This window comes from Sceloporus occidentalis, unplaced genomic scaffold, assembly GCF_023333645.1.
Source record: "Sceloporus occidentalis isolate IW3139 unplaced genomic scaffold, rSceOcc1.0.p SCAF_1, whole genome shotgun sequence".
NCBI classification, from domain to species: domain Eukaryota; kingdom Metazoa; phylum Chordata; class Lepidosauria; order Squamata; family Phrynosomatidae; genus Sceloporus; species Sceloporus occidentalis.
Genome location: NW_028316981.1, coordinates 67,794,063 through 67,811,376, shown reverse-complemented (window position 1 = coordinate 67,811,376; position 17,314 = coordinate 67,794,063). Strand labels below are relative to the sequence as shown.

The window sequence follows — 17,314 nt, the reverse complement described above, 5'->3', positions numbered from 1 at the left end:
ATCTTGGTGTTTGTGCATATGAGTAAAGCTATAACATTTAGTTCTGAAAACAAATGAACAATACATTGCCTAATCTCTTTCATTTGTATGAATATTTCTTGAGTAGGGTGAAAATGGCACAGATGACTGCATTATGGCCTTAGAAACCTTATTCAGTGTTCTCTTCTCAATGTGCAGACTAATGGTAAGAATGGACTGTTATCCCATATGTGATTTGTCATGTAAACATTGGTACAGAATCTTTGATGCTTGACATAGTACTGTGAAACTAAAACTCAGCTTGCACACCTCTTTTTTTAAAGTGCAATTTTGGGGTGATTTTTGCCTGAAAATTGCACAGAATATCTCCCAGTCATGTGAAAACATAATGAAATCCATCACCCACAAGCTACCCAGAACTCCCACTGTCCCCAAATGCCTATTTTTTCCTTTGTAGAGTGCCTCAAAATAGCAGTTGTAAGTGACACAACATCACTTCTGGTTTCCATTTCAAGAAGAATCAGAATAATTGACATATTTGAGCAAACTGGGTGACGGGAGCAGAATCCTCAGAGTGCTTAGAAAATGTGACAAGAAAGAAAACAAATGGTTGATGAAGAGTATTCACATTGGTTATTGTACACCAACTATGTAGAAATTAGAGTTCTCTTTACTTGAGTGTAGTAGGAGGCATGTTTGTTGGAGCATTTGGAGGACCTTTATTTCCTGCTGTTTAAAGGAGTAGGTGTCCACGTCTCTGAAGTGAGCCCTCAACTTTGTTAAAAGCTTCTTTGTAAAGAGAATGAGGGTTTTTGAGGTTTTAAAGAAATCTTTTCAGGGTCCTTTGCAAATATATAGACATCAAATTGCACTAAATCTTGTAATATGATTACTTTAATTCCAGAGGAAGGTGTTCAACTGAGAAAAAAAACCTTTCTGATTGAACTTTGCAGTTAGAATTCAGTCTTACTTTTTAATGCCAAATACATCTATCATTTTGGCATGAAAATGTGGAAGAAAACTAGATTTCTAGACACTGTATTTCCACTGTCAACGATATGGGCTTGTACATATACGATAATAGAATACGTAATTGGCTGCAAATATAAAACGTGCATCTGAGTAACAAGATAACCAAATTATTGTTATTTCAGGCACCATATACTCCATTTATCACTGAATTGATGTACCAGAATTTGAAGACTCTTATTGACCCAGCATGTGTTCAAGAGAAGAACACTGATAGCATCCACTACCTCATGATTCCTCAAGTTAGGTGAGGAATTCTTTTAACTTCACTGCATGACAAATCCTTGGCACTTTGAGCTGCAGGGAGATAGCCCTTTATGTATTTATAATTATGAATTGCAGAAACTTTGAAGCATTTTAATTCACCTGAATCACATTGTTATTAGAGGAGCATAGATAAGAGCAATGATCTGTGGACATGTCAGAATTTTTATTAGGACTGTTCAATTTTTCATTTTTGTGTTCCTCTTTATCTGGTAGAATGGTAGAATATATGTGTTGTGCCTGTTCCTCACAGAGAGAGGCTGTAACCAGAACAGAAACAGTACGTAGGTTAAAACTGGCCATAGCTCTTTATTTGACTACATCTTAAAATTATATGGCAAAGTGATCTGGATCCCTGACAGCTTGCACATAGGTGAAAAATGTTAAGGGCTTGCTAGAAGACTCTGATGCTGTCTCATGCACTAAAACTGTTTTTCTAAAGCCAAATTTCCTAATTCATTAGATAATTCATTAATATGTATAGATTCCTTCCTAGTCCTTTTCAGCTGGCAGTTAATATATTTATGTAACAAAATGGTGACCAAGAAACGAGCTCTGCTTGAGGCCTGTGTTGGTCCATCCTTATATGACTGTGGAGTTGATGAGAAGTTCTCTCTTGTGTTTTTGCTGAAGCCAAACAGCATAGTCAGTTGTCCTCAGGACGGAAGTGAAAGCTGCAGTGTTGTCCAGTAGCAGGTCAGTCCAGTTCATGACCAGAGTATACCGGACAACTCAACCACAGGCACAAAATGTGGATTTCAAGCTGTTTTGGACTTCACCTTCCCAAAGCAGTAGTCAGCATGACCACTGGTTAGGGACTGTGGGGATTCTTGTCCAAACATTTACTTCTCCAAATTCAGTCTTGATGCTGAATTGTTGTCTGAAAAGAATTGATCATTGCTTGGAAAAAAGCCACAGCTTTGATAAAGCCTATGGAAAGGAAGGTATGAGTACATTTTACAAGGGAGCAGTGAGTAAATAATAACAGAGAAGTAGCTGTGAATCAGTTCAGCTGAAGTGCTATACAGTGGACCCTTGTTATACGCTGGGGTTTGGTTCCAAGATCCGCCGTGTATAACAAAATCAGTGTATGCTCAAGTCCCATTAGATATAATGACATAGCAAAATGGTGTCCCTTATAAAAAATGGAAAATCAAGGTAAATTTATACTTTTTTGGAACATTTTCAAACCGTGTATGCTTGAATCCGTGTATAAAAAATCTGTGTATAAGAAGGGCCGACTGTACACTATTTCCCTCTTTTGGTTTAGAGGGGGGAATTTTCTTTTTATGTTGGCTTTTTGATGATCTGACTGTTGCAGTTAATCTGTCTAGGCAAAATACCTGTATTCCAACTTGTGCTTGACCAGAAGGATGGAACTGACTTTGAATGCTAATTGTGGGATTTTATTTTTGTTTGTTATCTGAATGTCTTGTATTCTCTTATTGCTTATTAGGACAGCTAATGATCATTTTCTACTGATAATCCAATGAATTAATCTAGAAGAAAGTTATTTGTGTTCCTACTAGTCATGTGTTGGATTTTTGCCCTTTAAAAGTATGGTTTTGCTGTAACATAGAATGTACATTGTCATTTAAGATGCCCTTGAACTGTTAATTGGGTAATGAATAAAAATATCTTTAGATATTTATAGGATTGTGACTTAATTTCTTGAATCCCAGGTGTCTTCTTGTTCTCTGCAATTAATGGTTTCATAGATGACTGTGATTCAAGAAAGTAAATTAATTTAAACAGTAGTGTGAATTGACTTACTTTGTTGACTATTTGTTTTTATAGCCACTGCATAATGAAACAGAGCTTTATCTCCCATTTGCTCTGCATTAGTTGAGCTGGTATCCCATTCTCTGGATAATGCTGAGGAAGAACTCAAATATGCTGGTTTATCCCTTTATTGCCCAGAAACAGAGAGAGGAATGACATGATTTTAGAGACCTTTGTTCTCAATCTGAACCTGCTGATTAAAGGGCTTATTCTTTTTTCTTTGTTTGTTCAGGTTATTTTTAGTGTTTCTGGCAACAATATTGATTTAATTACTCCCTTTCTCCTATACTGTGTGATGGAATTACCCAGAAAGGAATCAGACTATACATGCCATGGTCACCTAGGGCCCTTTTGCACTTCATATGTGTAGCAGCAGGATTTCACTTTAATTGCTGTGGCTGCTTATTGTGGAATCCTGGGACTTAAGTAGTTTAGGGAAGGCTGTTTAAGCATTCTCAACCAAAGAGTTCTTAGGGTGCTTCCCTAAACTACAAATTCGAGGATTTCATAGGCTGCAGCCATGATAGGTGAAATAAAGCTGTAGATGTGGAATGTGAAAGAGCCACAGACTGAATACTTAGTGCTTTCCTTTTCACCCATTTGGGCTTTGAAGTTGTTAATTTGTAATACATCTTGTCCCAATTGTTTGAAAGCAAAATTCATCCACTTTCTTCAATTCTCATATGTGTTTTTCTTTTTCAGTTTTATTTACTTAATGTGTGCTCTTGGGAGATAAAGAACCTTCTGATTTATTTGCTATTCCCAAATGACATTACATCAATAGGATTTCATTTAAGTGTTAAATGTAGTGTCAGTAATTCAATGGATCTTCTCTGTTTGGTTCAACCAAAGAAGTCACAACCCTGGGTTTGCAATACCTGAGCATGGCTGGTGATGACTAGGGTACTCGAAGGTCTTTCATTCATGTGGTGTCATTTGCAAATAACATCAACAATAACTGTAGTTGAGATGCAACCCAATATCTTTCTATTCAATCCTGTTACATATATTAAGTAAATAATTAAGGTTGAAATTTTATGGTTCCTGAGAGGACATCTAAGGATCATAGCAGGTTGTGAATCTTTTTCTCTACAGTCAAAGGGCATACAAGATCTGCTCTTTAAGTGGGTCCTTGCTGTGGATATAAGACTGAAAGAGTGTGTGTTGAGTGAATAGACAACCGGTGGATCTACTGTTCTGGATACATGAATCATACTCTAGAATTTTTTAAACCAACTTAGTTTAAACCAGCCAATCATTTGAGCTTCTTTCTCCTTACCATCCCACTTGTGCCCTCCATTCTGGTAGTCAAGGTCTGCTGCCTCAGCCAAGGATTTTCACTGCCCTTTCCTGGATCCGTCCCTTTTCACTTGCTGCCCCTCACTCCTGGAACCTCTTTCCCCCACAAACATGGGTCATCACCTCTTTAACCAGCTTCAAAACTGAGTTAAAGACAATACTGTTCAGGGAAGCGTTTGCAGGCATTAGATTGTTATCTAATGTTATTTTAATTTGTTGTCTGCTTTATTTTATTGAATGTTAACATGTACTAATATATATTATATTTAATTTTTTCGTAGAATGTACGCCATAGTCAAGTTTATTTTATCTATTTTAATTGATTGTATGTACAGCGCTGTGTAAATTTACAGCGCTATATAAATAAAGCATAATAATAATAATAATAATAATAATAATACAGGCACTTCCAGTGGCATTACAGTGTGCCCGCGTCATATACGTGTGCCTTTTATGTGGCTTTCAGCTTGTGCTGAAAGCGGTTGCAATCCAGCTTCAATCGATCTTGGATGAAACGGATTATCTGGACCCATTTCAAACCGGCTTTCGGGCGGGCTACGGGGTTGAGACGGCCATGGTCGCCTTGGTTGATGATCTCCGTCTGGGCATCGACAGGGGAAGCGTGTCTCTGTTGGTGCTCTTGGACATCTCAGCGGCTTTCGATACCATAGACCATGGTATCCTTCTGGAGCGCCTGGTAGAGGTGGGAATCGGTGGCACTGCACTCCAGTGGTTCCGGTCCTACCTCTCTGGGAGGTTCCAGATGGTGCAGCTGGGAGACGTGTGCTCCGACAAGAGGGCCCTTACATTTGGGGTCCCTCAAGGAGCCATTCTGTCTCCCATGCTTTTTAACATTTACATGAAACCGCTGGGAGAGATCATCCGGAGACATGGGGCGCGGGGTTATCAGTACGCTGATGACACCCAAATAATCTTCTCTATGTCTCCGACTGATGAAGTGACTGAGGATGGCGTCTCTTCTCTCATGGCCTGTCTGGAGTCGGTAATGGGCTGGATGAGGGAAAACCGACTTAGTCTGAATCCAGAGAAAACGGAGGTGCTCGTGATAGGTTCTCCTGGCCCAGGGATGGCAGTGGTTCCACCTGTCCTGAACGGGATCACGCTTCCCGTGAAGGACTCGGTACACAGTCTGGGGGTGCTCCTTGACTTGTCGCTCCGCCTTACATCTCAGGTGGATGCGACGGTCAGGAGCACCTGCTATCAGCTTTGGCTGATCCGCCAGCTGCGTCCCTACCTGGGCCAGAGGGACCTTGAAACGGTAGTACATGCTCTGGTAACCTCCCGACTGGACTTCTGCAACGCGCTCTACATGGGGCAACCCTTGTACCAAACCCGGAAGCTACAATTGGTACAGAATGTGGCAGCCAGACTGGTCACTGGCATATCCAGGGCTAGTCATATAACACCATTACTGAAAGATCTACACTGGCTGCCGATTCGTTTCCAGGCGCAATACAAGGTGTTGGTTATAACCTATAAAGCCCTAAATGGCTTGGGCCCAGGATACCTAGAGGACCACCTCTCCCCATATAATCCGCCCCGCACACTCAGAACATCTGGGCAGCAACTATTGAGGGTTCCAGGGGCTAGATTGGCCTCCACTTCTAGGAGGTCCTTTACCACCTCGGCCCTGACCCTCTGGAATTTGCTGCCCGGAGAGCTCTGCTTGGCCACCTCCCTGGCCCAGTTCAAGAAGGGAGTAAAAACCTTCTTGTTCAGAAAAGCATTCCCGGATATAGGCTCCAGTTAGCCTTCCCCCCTCTGATAGCACTGGCATGCTGGCCAGAACTGTTTTATTGTGATTTTAACTGTATTGTTGTTTGATTATGTGAATGTGTTTTTATTGCTGTACACCGTCCTGATTGCAAGAAGGGCGGTATAAAAATAAAACTTTTATTTATTATTATTTTATTATTATGCTGAAAGCCGCACAACAGGGTTGCAATGGCACATGCACATCATGCATGAGCCCCATTATTTTCAATAGCGCTCGAGCACACATGCTATTTGCCTTATGTGGAGGGGTCCAGAATGGATACCCGCATAAGGCAAGGGTGCCCTGCATTTTCAGATTAATCTGTTTCATTTTGTTTTTTGCCATCCTCTTTGTTCATTTTTATTTGGTGTTTATTTGGAGTATTCATACCCTGTTCTTCAGCCCCAAAAGCTCTCAGAGTGACTTTTGTATTTAACAGACTAATTTACAAAAGAGTAGACTTTCTACAAATAAACCTTTATTCTTGCATACTAAGACTGAGACACAAACAAAATTATTTTTGTGCCTGAGACACAATAAACTTTTACTGAATTTCCCCCCTAAAACTAGGCTGACATAGTTTCACATTTTGTCTCAATGTCTGTGGTAGGATGGCCTGGTGAAAAAAGACAGGATGCCTCTACCATTAATGGTTTGTTTTTAAAACTATTAATAGCCTATGGTGTGTACTAGGGGTTCAAGATGGCTTACAGCAAAGACAATATCTTGGCAATTTAAAATATCCCTCCAGTTTATAACATAATACAGAACAAGACAGCAGAAAACCACAATACTATTTCAAACAGTTGTTGTTTTGCATGGTGGAATGTAATCTAGCATCTTTTGATTTTTCTGTGAGTTATAACTTAATTATATTCATTTGACATGTATTAATTTTCCTATATTGATTTGACATGTATTGCCAGAGTGACTGTTATAAAAGTGATTGCTACAAAACTATTGTTAATTTTTGAGATAATTGAATAACTATTATTAAACACAGAAGCTTAGGGTGGCATGTGATATAGCAAAATGCTAATTTCTGACTTTTTCCCAAAGTAGTTAACAACCAAAGTTAAAACAGATTTAAAACAGATGTAGTAATAAATAACTAAAGCAGTGATAAGGAGGAAGCCAAAGGACAGCATCAGTGGAATGGCAGAAATATTAAAACATAATAAAATAATTTCCCCATATACCTAAAATACAATAGGGATCACCCTCTGCCCCCACCTGTTGGCTATAGGTTAGGCTGGGAATGAATAACTAAGGCACGGTACAGAGCGCCAAAAAGAGGCGCCGGGGAGGCGCCTCTGTTTGCTCCGCAGCAGTGCCGCAGCAACCAAATTGACGCTGCTGCGCAGCAAAAAAGGAGCGCTCGGAAGTGGCTCCTTTTTGTGGCGCAATTGCGCCACTGTAAACCACCAGAGACGGCACGATGGCGTTGCAGCTGCGCAGCGCTGTTTGGACGCTGCACTGCTGCAACATCATAGCTGTGTGCACCGTGTAGATGGTGCTGCACAGCTGCAACGTCCTCGTCATGTGCTAGGGTTGTGGGGTGTGTGCACGCACCGCCCTGAGGCAACCCTAGCATGTCGCCATGACACTGCAAAGGGCCCGTCTGTCCAGGGCCTATGTTTGGTCTGTCTAGTAAGATTCAACAGCTAGAAGAACATTGAGATCTCCATAATGCGAATCTTGGATAGCACATGCAGTCCCTTCCAGCTTTGTGATTCTATATGCTGCTTGTTGAAATATTTCTTTTTCTTTTCAATTTAGGGAAGATTTAATTGACAAAAACATTGAAAGTGCTGTTTCCCGGATGCAATCTGTTATTGAGCTTGGGCGGGTAATCAGAGATAGGAAAACCATTCCAGTAAAGGTATGTTTTTTTTTTTTAAATCTTTTATATCAATATCCCATAAGCACTTAATTGCTTTGTCAGAGAAAAGCATAAATAAATCAGTAAATCCCCAAAAGCATATTATAAGGAAGTAACTTATATATTTTGCTGCAGTCCTTAGTTTTCTTTCAATACTGACATTACTGAATTTAATTGCAGTATCCATTGAAAGAGGTGGTGGTGATACATCAGGATCCTCAGGCACTGGAAGATATCAGGTCTTTGGAAAAGTATATACTTGAGGTAAGATGGAAGAGCAGAACACACTGCTGATCCTGAAAGCTCTTCTGTATATGTTTTTATTTTGTAAACCTATCAAGTCAGGAAGCATGAGAGCACATAATGAGAGAACACAGCAGAACAGCCTAAATGGATTTGGTACTGTTAAAATTCATTAGCCATTGCTAAGAGCTATGACCATATTGTACAAAGTGTGTTAAGCAGATCCATAACCAGATTTAAGGTGACAAAAAGATGGTCTGGGTGTATGTGGGAGTTCCAGTTAAAGGTATTTGAGGTATTCAAGGATTGGATTTGTTAAAGGTATTTGAGGTATTCAAGGACTGGAGGAATATCCAGTTAAACCTCTACTTCTCCTAAATAAAATCAATCCACACTAAACTTTTCACCATCCAGATTAATGTGGAATAAATTACAGTTAGGATAGAGGTCTTTAATACAGATGTCAGCTGCAGATCACATGCAATCCATTCCAAAGCACAGTTGTTCACTAGTGCTCACCGTGGCACTACCTTTCTATGGTCGTGGGATTGTGTGGAAACACCTCAACATGTTGAGGGGAAACTACTGAGCAGCAACAGTGGTGGGGGCAGGGAAAGAGGGGACTCTTGAGTCATCTCATTCATAGGATTGTCATAAATTGATGTTGCCTTTACAGAAAATAACAGCAAAAAATTTCCCTGAGCCTTCCCTCCCTAATGTAACTTCAGCCAGGTAAGTCAGGCTGCATGATGATATAGCAGGGGCGGGAATCATGTGATCCCTCTAGATGTTTTTGAACTTCAGTTTCCTATAATTTCTCACTGTTGGCTGCTGGGATTTGTGAAATCTGAGGGACTGCATGATTCTGCATGATTCTCATTCTCTTTTTTCAAGATGGAGGAGAACATTCTACAGGGTCATTAGTTTGTCCTTAGAGGTGATTTTCTGTTACAAAAATGATAATTAGAAATAAGCATAAATAATTCAATACATCCCCAGATGCAGAGACAAATGTAGATCAATTCCCAACTGAGACAAAAAAGTTGGATCTTTTTGTCAAGACTGTACAGTGCCAAATGGGAAGAGTTCTTATGGCTGTGTATTCCCTTCCTAATGCATAACACTTTCACAGTGTGACTTGAAAATTGTAGTATTACTGTATAAACTCATGTACAAGTCAACCTCATGTGTAAGTCGAGGGAAGGTTTCAGGATCAAAATCCTGGGTTTTGATATGACCTGTGGATAACTCAAGGGTAAAACTGAGGGGGCTATAAGGAAGGATGGAAAGGAGGAAATACCACTTCTGTCCCTCCTTTTCCTTTTCTGGACCTCTCCCAACCGATAACCAGGTGCTGGAGGAGAGGTTTTAACATTGGATTGAGAAAGGAAGCAAGTGGATTTAAATGGAAAGTTGTTTCCATAGGAAGCAAGGTCTTGCAAAATGGACTGGAGAGATGGTTCTAAATGGAGAGGGTTTTTTTTGATAGGAAGCCAGGTCTTGCAAAACAGAGCAGAGAAGAAAGCAAGTGGATTTAAATGGATAGGTTTTTCCATGGGAAACCAGGTCTTGCAAAATGGAGCAGAGAAAGAAGCAAGTGGATTTAAATGAAGAGATTTTTCCATGGGAAGCCAGGTCTTGCAAAACAGAGGAGGAAAAGACGCAAGTGGATTTAAATGGAGAAGTTTTTCCATAGAAAGCCAGGTCTTGCAAAATGGAGCAGCGAAAGAAGCAAGTGGGTTTAAATGGGGAGTTTTTCTGATAGGAAGCAAAGGCTTCCAAAACAGACCAGAGAGAGACGCAAGTGCTTTTAGATGGGGAGTTTTTCTGATAGGAAGCAAAGGCTTGCAAAAGAAACTGGAGGGGGAAGGAATTGGTGTTCAATGGAGATTGGGGCATCAGGCTTCCTTGCTTTGGGACCCTTCTAAGCATTACTGATGTATTGACCCTTATATAAGTCTACCCAAGATTTTAGGGGCAATTTTGGGGCATAAATTTCTTGACTTATAGTCGAGTATATACGGTATTTAATGCATTTGTGAGTCACTTGGCAATCCTTATGTACTGTGGAAGCCAGGTTTGAAAAGTGAAATACAAATGTTAAAAACCATATAAAGATAGTTCATAATTATTTTTAAAGGAAATTAACTGGGTAAAGTATGGTATAATAAATTTATATCTCAGCATAAAATGTTATTTTTAAAAGTTCAAATGCAGCCTGTCAACAGCAGGCTTTGTATATGTCAACATCAAACCAGGGTTCTCTGCAGCATTTGATGTCCTTTATAATTAATCTCAGACATCAAACATTCCTCACTCAGGCACTGTTGAGAAGAGAAAAATCTGCCTATACATAACAACTGAGTAGGCATTAGAACATGGAGGGAGTATACCTCTGAATCACAGCTGTAGCCCACATTTGAAAGATGAAACCAAGCTAGAAAAACTAAATTGAGTAACTAGGATAAGTAATGAAATTTGTGTGCTAATTATAATATAATATAATATAGGCTTATTCATGACCGTTAATATCAAAAGCATGAAAAACCTGTCCTGTAGTGTTTTATTTAGTACATTTTGTACATGTTTTATTTAGTACATTTTTAGTACAATATACATTTAATAAATTTTGCTATATAGCAAACTAAAAGAGTATTTTACCTGCACTTGTTAAAGGCCCATTTGTCAAACCTTCTTTTTCTGACCTTTCAAATTTTCTCATTCACTTTCCACAAGTTCAAAAGACATTTTGGAATTTGGGAGAAAAACATTTCAGTGGGAATTTACTGTTCTTATGGTATTGTGTCTTCCCCTGAAGTTTCCTTTGAAGTCTTAGTAACAACTTCTGAGTGAGAAGGGGCATAAAATGGTTGTACTTGTAGGGAGTATGTGTCCCTTCAGAATGTGGCCAATAGGGATTCAAGGTATACCACTAATGTGTGGTATAAAATTTTGATGCTTGTCTATTGGCATGTTTTTTGATTCTAAGGCCAGTTTTGCATTCACTATTGATTAAAGTGTAAAAGGAATAAGAGAGCAGTATTGTGGTTGGGGCTATCTAAGAAATAAATGAGATGGGAGAAAACATGTCAAGCTTTTTGATTGGTCTATATTGGTCAATTGCTTTCAGCTGAGCATTGGTTCAAACTGCTGATTAGGAACTGATCTTCCGTTTTGGGAACAGAGCCAGTTGAAACCGTTATCTATTTTAGAAATTAGAATGTATCTTGCCAGACAGAGTGACCCCTTGTGTGGTTTCATGTTTCAGATTCTTATAGCCCAGTGCCTCATAAAAGCCTTGAATCACCTCATAATGTGTGCACGTTTATTTGGCCAGACAAAAGGTCTCCCAGACTTCCTTAGAGCAATAGCATCATAGTAGAAGTGTACTAAAACAGTCTTCAGATACAAAAGAGAAAAAGGAGTAGATCGTATTATAATAATATGTATAGCTGTGAGTAACCTAAAATTTAATCTCAGGTATAATTAAAACAATAACACTTTCTTTCTTTTATACAACTGTTAACTAGTAAGGCAAATAATGACATTTTAATATATCAGCTAGCTTATGAGTATGACTGGGGATTGTTTGGGTGGATGAAGGAAGGCCTAGTCTAAGAGCAGGCCAGAGAGAAGATGCCAAGGACAAAGCTGAATGGGAATGATTTCAGAGTTAGAATGACTTGAGGAGTGTGTGAACCCTGGGTGGGGTAGGACTAAGATCTTTGGAAATTCAGTTGGAAATAAAAGAGGAAATTTGGATAATACTTTGGTGGGAGATAAGTAATTAGTTCAAACTAGATTGAAATGCTTTAAATACTGTAAATTGATTCACTTAATGTTAGAACAACAATACATATAAATCAATGCAGTAAATAACTGGGGCTTTTGCCCATCCAGTTTTGCCTTGCATTTTGCCATTCGCTGTGCTAAACAGTACGTAATTTAATGCTGATTATTAATCACCATTGCCAATTATGTTCCTTTTTTAAACTGCTGTTTCCTTTGTTATTTTGTAAATACACAGGAACTTAATGTCCGTCAGGTGACACTATCAACTGATAAAGATAAGTATGGAATTCGTCTGAGAGCAGAACCAGATCACATGGTGCTTGGCAAGCGTCTGAAAGGTGCCTTTAAATCTGTTATGGCAGCTATTAAGGAGCTGACAAGTGAGCAGTTGGAAGTATTCCAGAAGACAGGTTAGTAACCATACAGTGTGTGTGTATTATATCAGATAAGTGATGGGATAGATCAGGGGTCAGCAACCTCTGGCCCGCGGGCCAGATGTGGCCCGCGGAGACCTTTCCACCGGCCGCTGCCTTCTCCTGCCGCCGCCGCCGATTGTGGCTTTTGCAACTCCCGGCCGCCGCCATTTTTTCAAAATGGCGGCGAAATCTCGCGTGACCTCCCCCGTGGTCGCGTGAGACTTTGCCGCCATTTTGAAAAAAATGACGGCGCCTAGAGGCGAAGTCTCGCGCGACCACAAGTAAGGTCGCGCGAAACTTCGCCGCCATTGGCGGTGGCCTCTGAGAGGCCCGATGCCATCACTGGCACCCTCTAAGAGGCCCCCGGCGGTGGCAGGGGGCCTCTGGGAGGCCCGATGCCGTCGCAGGCGCCCTCCAAGAGGGCCCTGGCGGCAGCGGCAGCAGGCCTCTGGGAGGCCTGTTGCCGTCGCTGGCGCCCTCCAAGAGGGCCCTGGTGGCGGCAGGGGGCCTCTGGGAGGCTGGTTGCCTTTGCTGGGGCCCTCCAAGAGGGTCCCGGCGACGGCAAAAGGGCCGGCAAAGAGGAGGAGGCCTCCAGTGCTGGCGTCCCCCGACGGCTTTTTTGCCGGCCTCTGACGGGGCCTGGGGCCCCGTCAGGGGCCCACAAAGAGGGAGAGGCCTCCAGTGCTGGCGGCCCCCACCGGCTTTTTTGCTGGTCTCTGATGGGGCCTGGGGCCCCGTCAGGGGCCCACAAAGAGGAGGAGGCCTGGCCCCTGGAGGGTGGAAGCTCCGCCCCCAGCATGCGGCTCCGCCCCTGGAGGGTGGAAGCTCCAGCCCTGGCACGCGGCTCCACCCCCAGAGGGTAGAAGCTCCACCCCCCACCTTCAGCCCCCCAGTCGCCTGAGGGGCAGCAACCCGGCCCCCGGCTCAAAAAGGTTGCCTACCCCTGGGATAGATTGTAGAAACTGATACAAACAAGCTGGTATATTCATTTGTATCCATTTAAATAAAAATAAAAATAATAAAAATTTTATTTGTATAACGCCTTTCCAATGATCAGGGCGGTGAACAACAAGTTAATAATACAGTATAAAACAATACATATTAAAATACAATACACTACGCAACACTACTAAAAACAGAATAAACCCCATCAGCCAGCAACCCTTGCTGTCGGAGGGGGGAGGGCTAGCTGGAACTTGATTCAGGGAATGCTAATTTGAATAGGAAGGTTTTTAGCTCCCTCCTAAACTGGGCCAGGGAGGTGGCCGAGTGGAGCTCTATGGGCAGCGTATTCCAGAGGGCCGGGGCGGCGATGGAATATGACCTCCTCGTTGTGGAGGCTAGTCTGGCCCCTGGAACCCTCAGTAATTGCTGCCCAGATGTTCTGAGGGTGCGGGGCGGAATGTATGGAGAGAGGCGGTTCTCCAGGTATCCTGGGCCCAGGCCATGTAGGGCTTTATAGGTTATTACCAACACCTTGTATTGTGCCCGGAAGCGAATGGGCAGCCAGTACAGCTCTTTAAGTGCAGGTGTAATATGACTGGCCCTGGAGGTACCAGTGACCAGTCTGGCTGCCATATTCTCTACCATCTGTAGCTTCCGGGTGTGGTACAAGGGTTGCCCCATTTAGCTACTTGGATATATTTTATAACTTTATAACAAATCGCAAGGATTTAAGAGTTTTTCCTATAGTGAGTACACTGTCAAAGGTTTATGAATGCCATAAACATACTGGAGAATAATTGCAAACAAAAAAATTAAATCAGTTTTTCAAAGCCAGAAAGTGTTGGGGGCACTACTTAGCCAGGGCGTTAACATTTCTTTGAAATCATACAAAGTGCTCCACATACAAAATGTGTTCACTGTTTTTGTACTTTAGTTTGGATGACCTGTAGTGATAACAAGGTGACTTGTGGCTCCTAAAAGTTTTTTACCACACGACTCTTTGACAGCATGATTAATAAACGGTGCAAATGTCGTTATAAGGACAGCTGGAAAAACACAAGATCAGTGACAGAAATTGATATGCTGTCATTTAAGTGAAATAGCAGTATCAATAGCAAGTACATGGCAAGAGAGAAAGCATGAATTAATAGATTGTTTGGCGCTCATGCTTTAGTGTAAAATAGATAATTTTATGGTTTAATTGAATCAGGCACCATTGTTGTGGATGGACATGAACTGCATGAAGAAGATCTCCGTCTGATGTACATCTTTGACCAGGCAGTGGGAGGATCTGCTCAGTTCGAAGCACATTCTGATTCTCAGGTACCAGATGTAGTAAACAGAGGTGGTAGGGAACCCACACATTCATATTGTTATTACCAGTTCTTGTGGATCTTTACCTCATAATTTGTAACACAGAATTCATTTTTGGAGTATTTGCATGAGAAGGCAAGAAGCTGTGTGAATTAGCCATGCAAATTTGAATTAACCGTGTGAAATATTTGACTTGAAGTGATTGACTTCCATGGTGCATGTCGAGTGAAACCCCAAATCTGATTGCAAGCAGTTCTAAGGTGACGGGTAGAAGACCTAGAAATTGGAAATGGAACTGTGCCCATCAGCAGTGCTTCAGCTGGGGAGTAGGTGTTTCCAGGTTAAAGCAGTATTCTGCACAAATAGGTGTTCGCTCTAATTTCAGAGAACACAAGCATGGCATTTCCTGGTCTTGAGAACTGCGCTTAAGTAGTCACACAGTGTATTTAGTTCCTCTCTATTTGATTCATCACTGCCAACAGCAAAGTGAACGAGAAACAAATAAAAAATAATCTTTCCCTGTATGTGCCATTTTGCTTACCTTATTATAATAAGGTAACAGGTGTTATCATGTGCCTGTACATCAACATACTGCAAGAGTTCATATGGATAGTGAAAAGTATTTTATCAATATTTAGTGTTGACTTGTAAAAAAAACAACAACCTTGCATTCAACAATACAGTAATAATTAATAATAATAATTTGTTTTATTTATATACCGCTATTCCAAAGATCATAGCGGTGAACAGCAAGTAAGCTAATTAGCAAGTAAGCTAATTTGCCCCCACCAGTCTGGGTACTCATTTTAGCGACCTCGGAAGGATGCAGGCCTGAGTCGAGCTTGGGCCCTTTTGCTGGTCTTGAACTCGCAACCTTGTGGTTTCGAGTGAATGGTCGCAGTACAGGCATTTAACCACTGCGCAATTTGTCTGCTACTGACTTGATTTGTTAATTTGTTTTAGAACATCTATTTTTTTATTTCCAGGTCTTGGTTCTCCTGGATGTTACTCCAGATCAGGCTATGGTTGATGAAGGTGTTGCACGTGAAGTAATAAATCGCATCCAAAAACTTCGAAAGAAGGTTAGCTGAAAATAAAATGGTTTCCACCTTCCCATTGTCTCTGATGTTGATGTCATTGTTGTCATCATCATCTTTATAATTCACTTCAAACAATTTTGCACATGAAAGTTATGTTCATGAACCAAAGATTACCCAAGTTTTGAGTAGACTCAGTTATTTTTTATTTTCTCTCCCCCAAAATTTGAAATTAGGGCTTTAAACTGAGTTAAGTGGGGGAGGGCGACAGTATTTTGGAAGTTCATTAAGGCTTGGCGATAATAGTCAAACTGTTATAGAGGGAACAAGGCAAAACGTGCAAGAACCCAACAGTGGAAGGAAAAAAAAACTTTACCCAGGCAGCTAGTGGGGAGGACCCACGGTCTTATATGTCTCTAAACTAGTGCACAGAGCATGTGAAATAAACAAGATGAACCTGAACTCCTAGCACAACAAAACAAATATCATATAATAGGCATCACTGAAACGTGGTGGAATGTTTCATAACTGGAATGTAGTAACTGAGGGGTATAACCTTTTTAAGAAAACAAGCCAAACTGGAAAGGAGGAGGAATAACATTATATGTCAGGGATGTATATACCTGTGAAGAGATCCAAGACTTAAATCCTGGAAGCCAGGTGGAGAGCATCTGGATTAAAATTAAAGGGGAGAGAAACAACAGGGGTGTCATTGTGGGAGTCTACCACAGACCCCCAAGGCAGACTGAGGAACTGGATGATGCCTTTCTAGAACAGATGACCACATCCTCAGAAAGGAGAGGTGTAGTAGTTATGGGTGACGGGTGACTTCAACTATCCTAATTTTTGCTGGGAGTCATACTCAGATAAAACTTTAAGGTCTAGCAAATTTTATCACTTGTCTGGAAGACAGTTTCATTGTCCAAAAGGTGGAGGAGGCAACAAGGGGATCAGCTATTTTAGAACTGATCCTAATCAACAGAAATGACCTGGTTAATGGGGTGCAAGAGGTGGGATCATTAGGTGGGAGCAATTGTGCTCTCCTTGAGTTTGTTATACAGTGGAAGGGGAAAGTCAAGGATAGTCAGACATGTGCTCTAATCTTCAGTAAACTTAGGGAAATACTGGGGGTGATCATGTGGTCAGGAATACTAAAAGAGAAGGGAGTTCAGGTCAAATGGGAGTTTCTCAAAAGAGAGGTACTGAAGATACAATTTCAAACATTTCCAGTGAGGAGGAAAAATGGAAGAAGTCTCAATAAACCAGATGGATGACTAAAGAACTTTCAACCGAGCTAAGTTTTAAAAGGGACACATATAAGAAATGGAAAAAGAGGGAAATCACCAAAGATATATTCAAACAAATAGAGCTTATAGGGGGAAAGTCAGGAAAGCTAAAGTGCAGAATGATCTCAGGCTTGTAGAGAGGATTAGAATTCTCTAAAACTCTCCAAAAAAGGGCTTTTGGAGTTATGTCCATAGCAAAAGGAAGAAGGAAATGGTAGGACCACTGTGTAGAGAAGATGGCAAAATGCTAACGGGAGACAGAGAAAAGG

The 17,314-nt window shown here is 41.1% G+C and overlaps 1 protein-coding gene across 2 annotated transcripts in view; it reads left to right on the top strand.

The window, feature by feature from the left end:
• IARS1 (isoleucyl-tRNA synthetase 1) overlaps positions 1-17,314 on the top strand; it is a 150,244-nt gene that overhangs the window by 108,418 nt on the left and 24,512 nt on the right. For both annotated transcript variants that reach the window (XM_089523630.1, XM_089523623.1), the window contains exons 23-29: positions 107-184; positions 1,134-1,255; positions 7,910-8,012; positions 8,193-8,276; positions 12,283-12,457; positions 14,619-14,731; positions 15,709-15,804. In XM_089523630.1, coding sequence (XP_089379756.1) covers positions 107-184; positions 1,134-1,255; positions 7,910-8,012; positions 8,193-8,276; positions 12,283-12,457; positions 14,619-14,731; positions 15,709-15,804 — 771 coding nt within the window. The remainder of the gene's footprint in view (positions 1-106; positions 185-1,133; positions 1,256-7,909; positions 8,013-8,192; positions 8,277-12,282; positions 12,458-14,618; positions 14,732-15,708; positions 15,805-17,314) is intronic.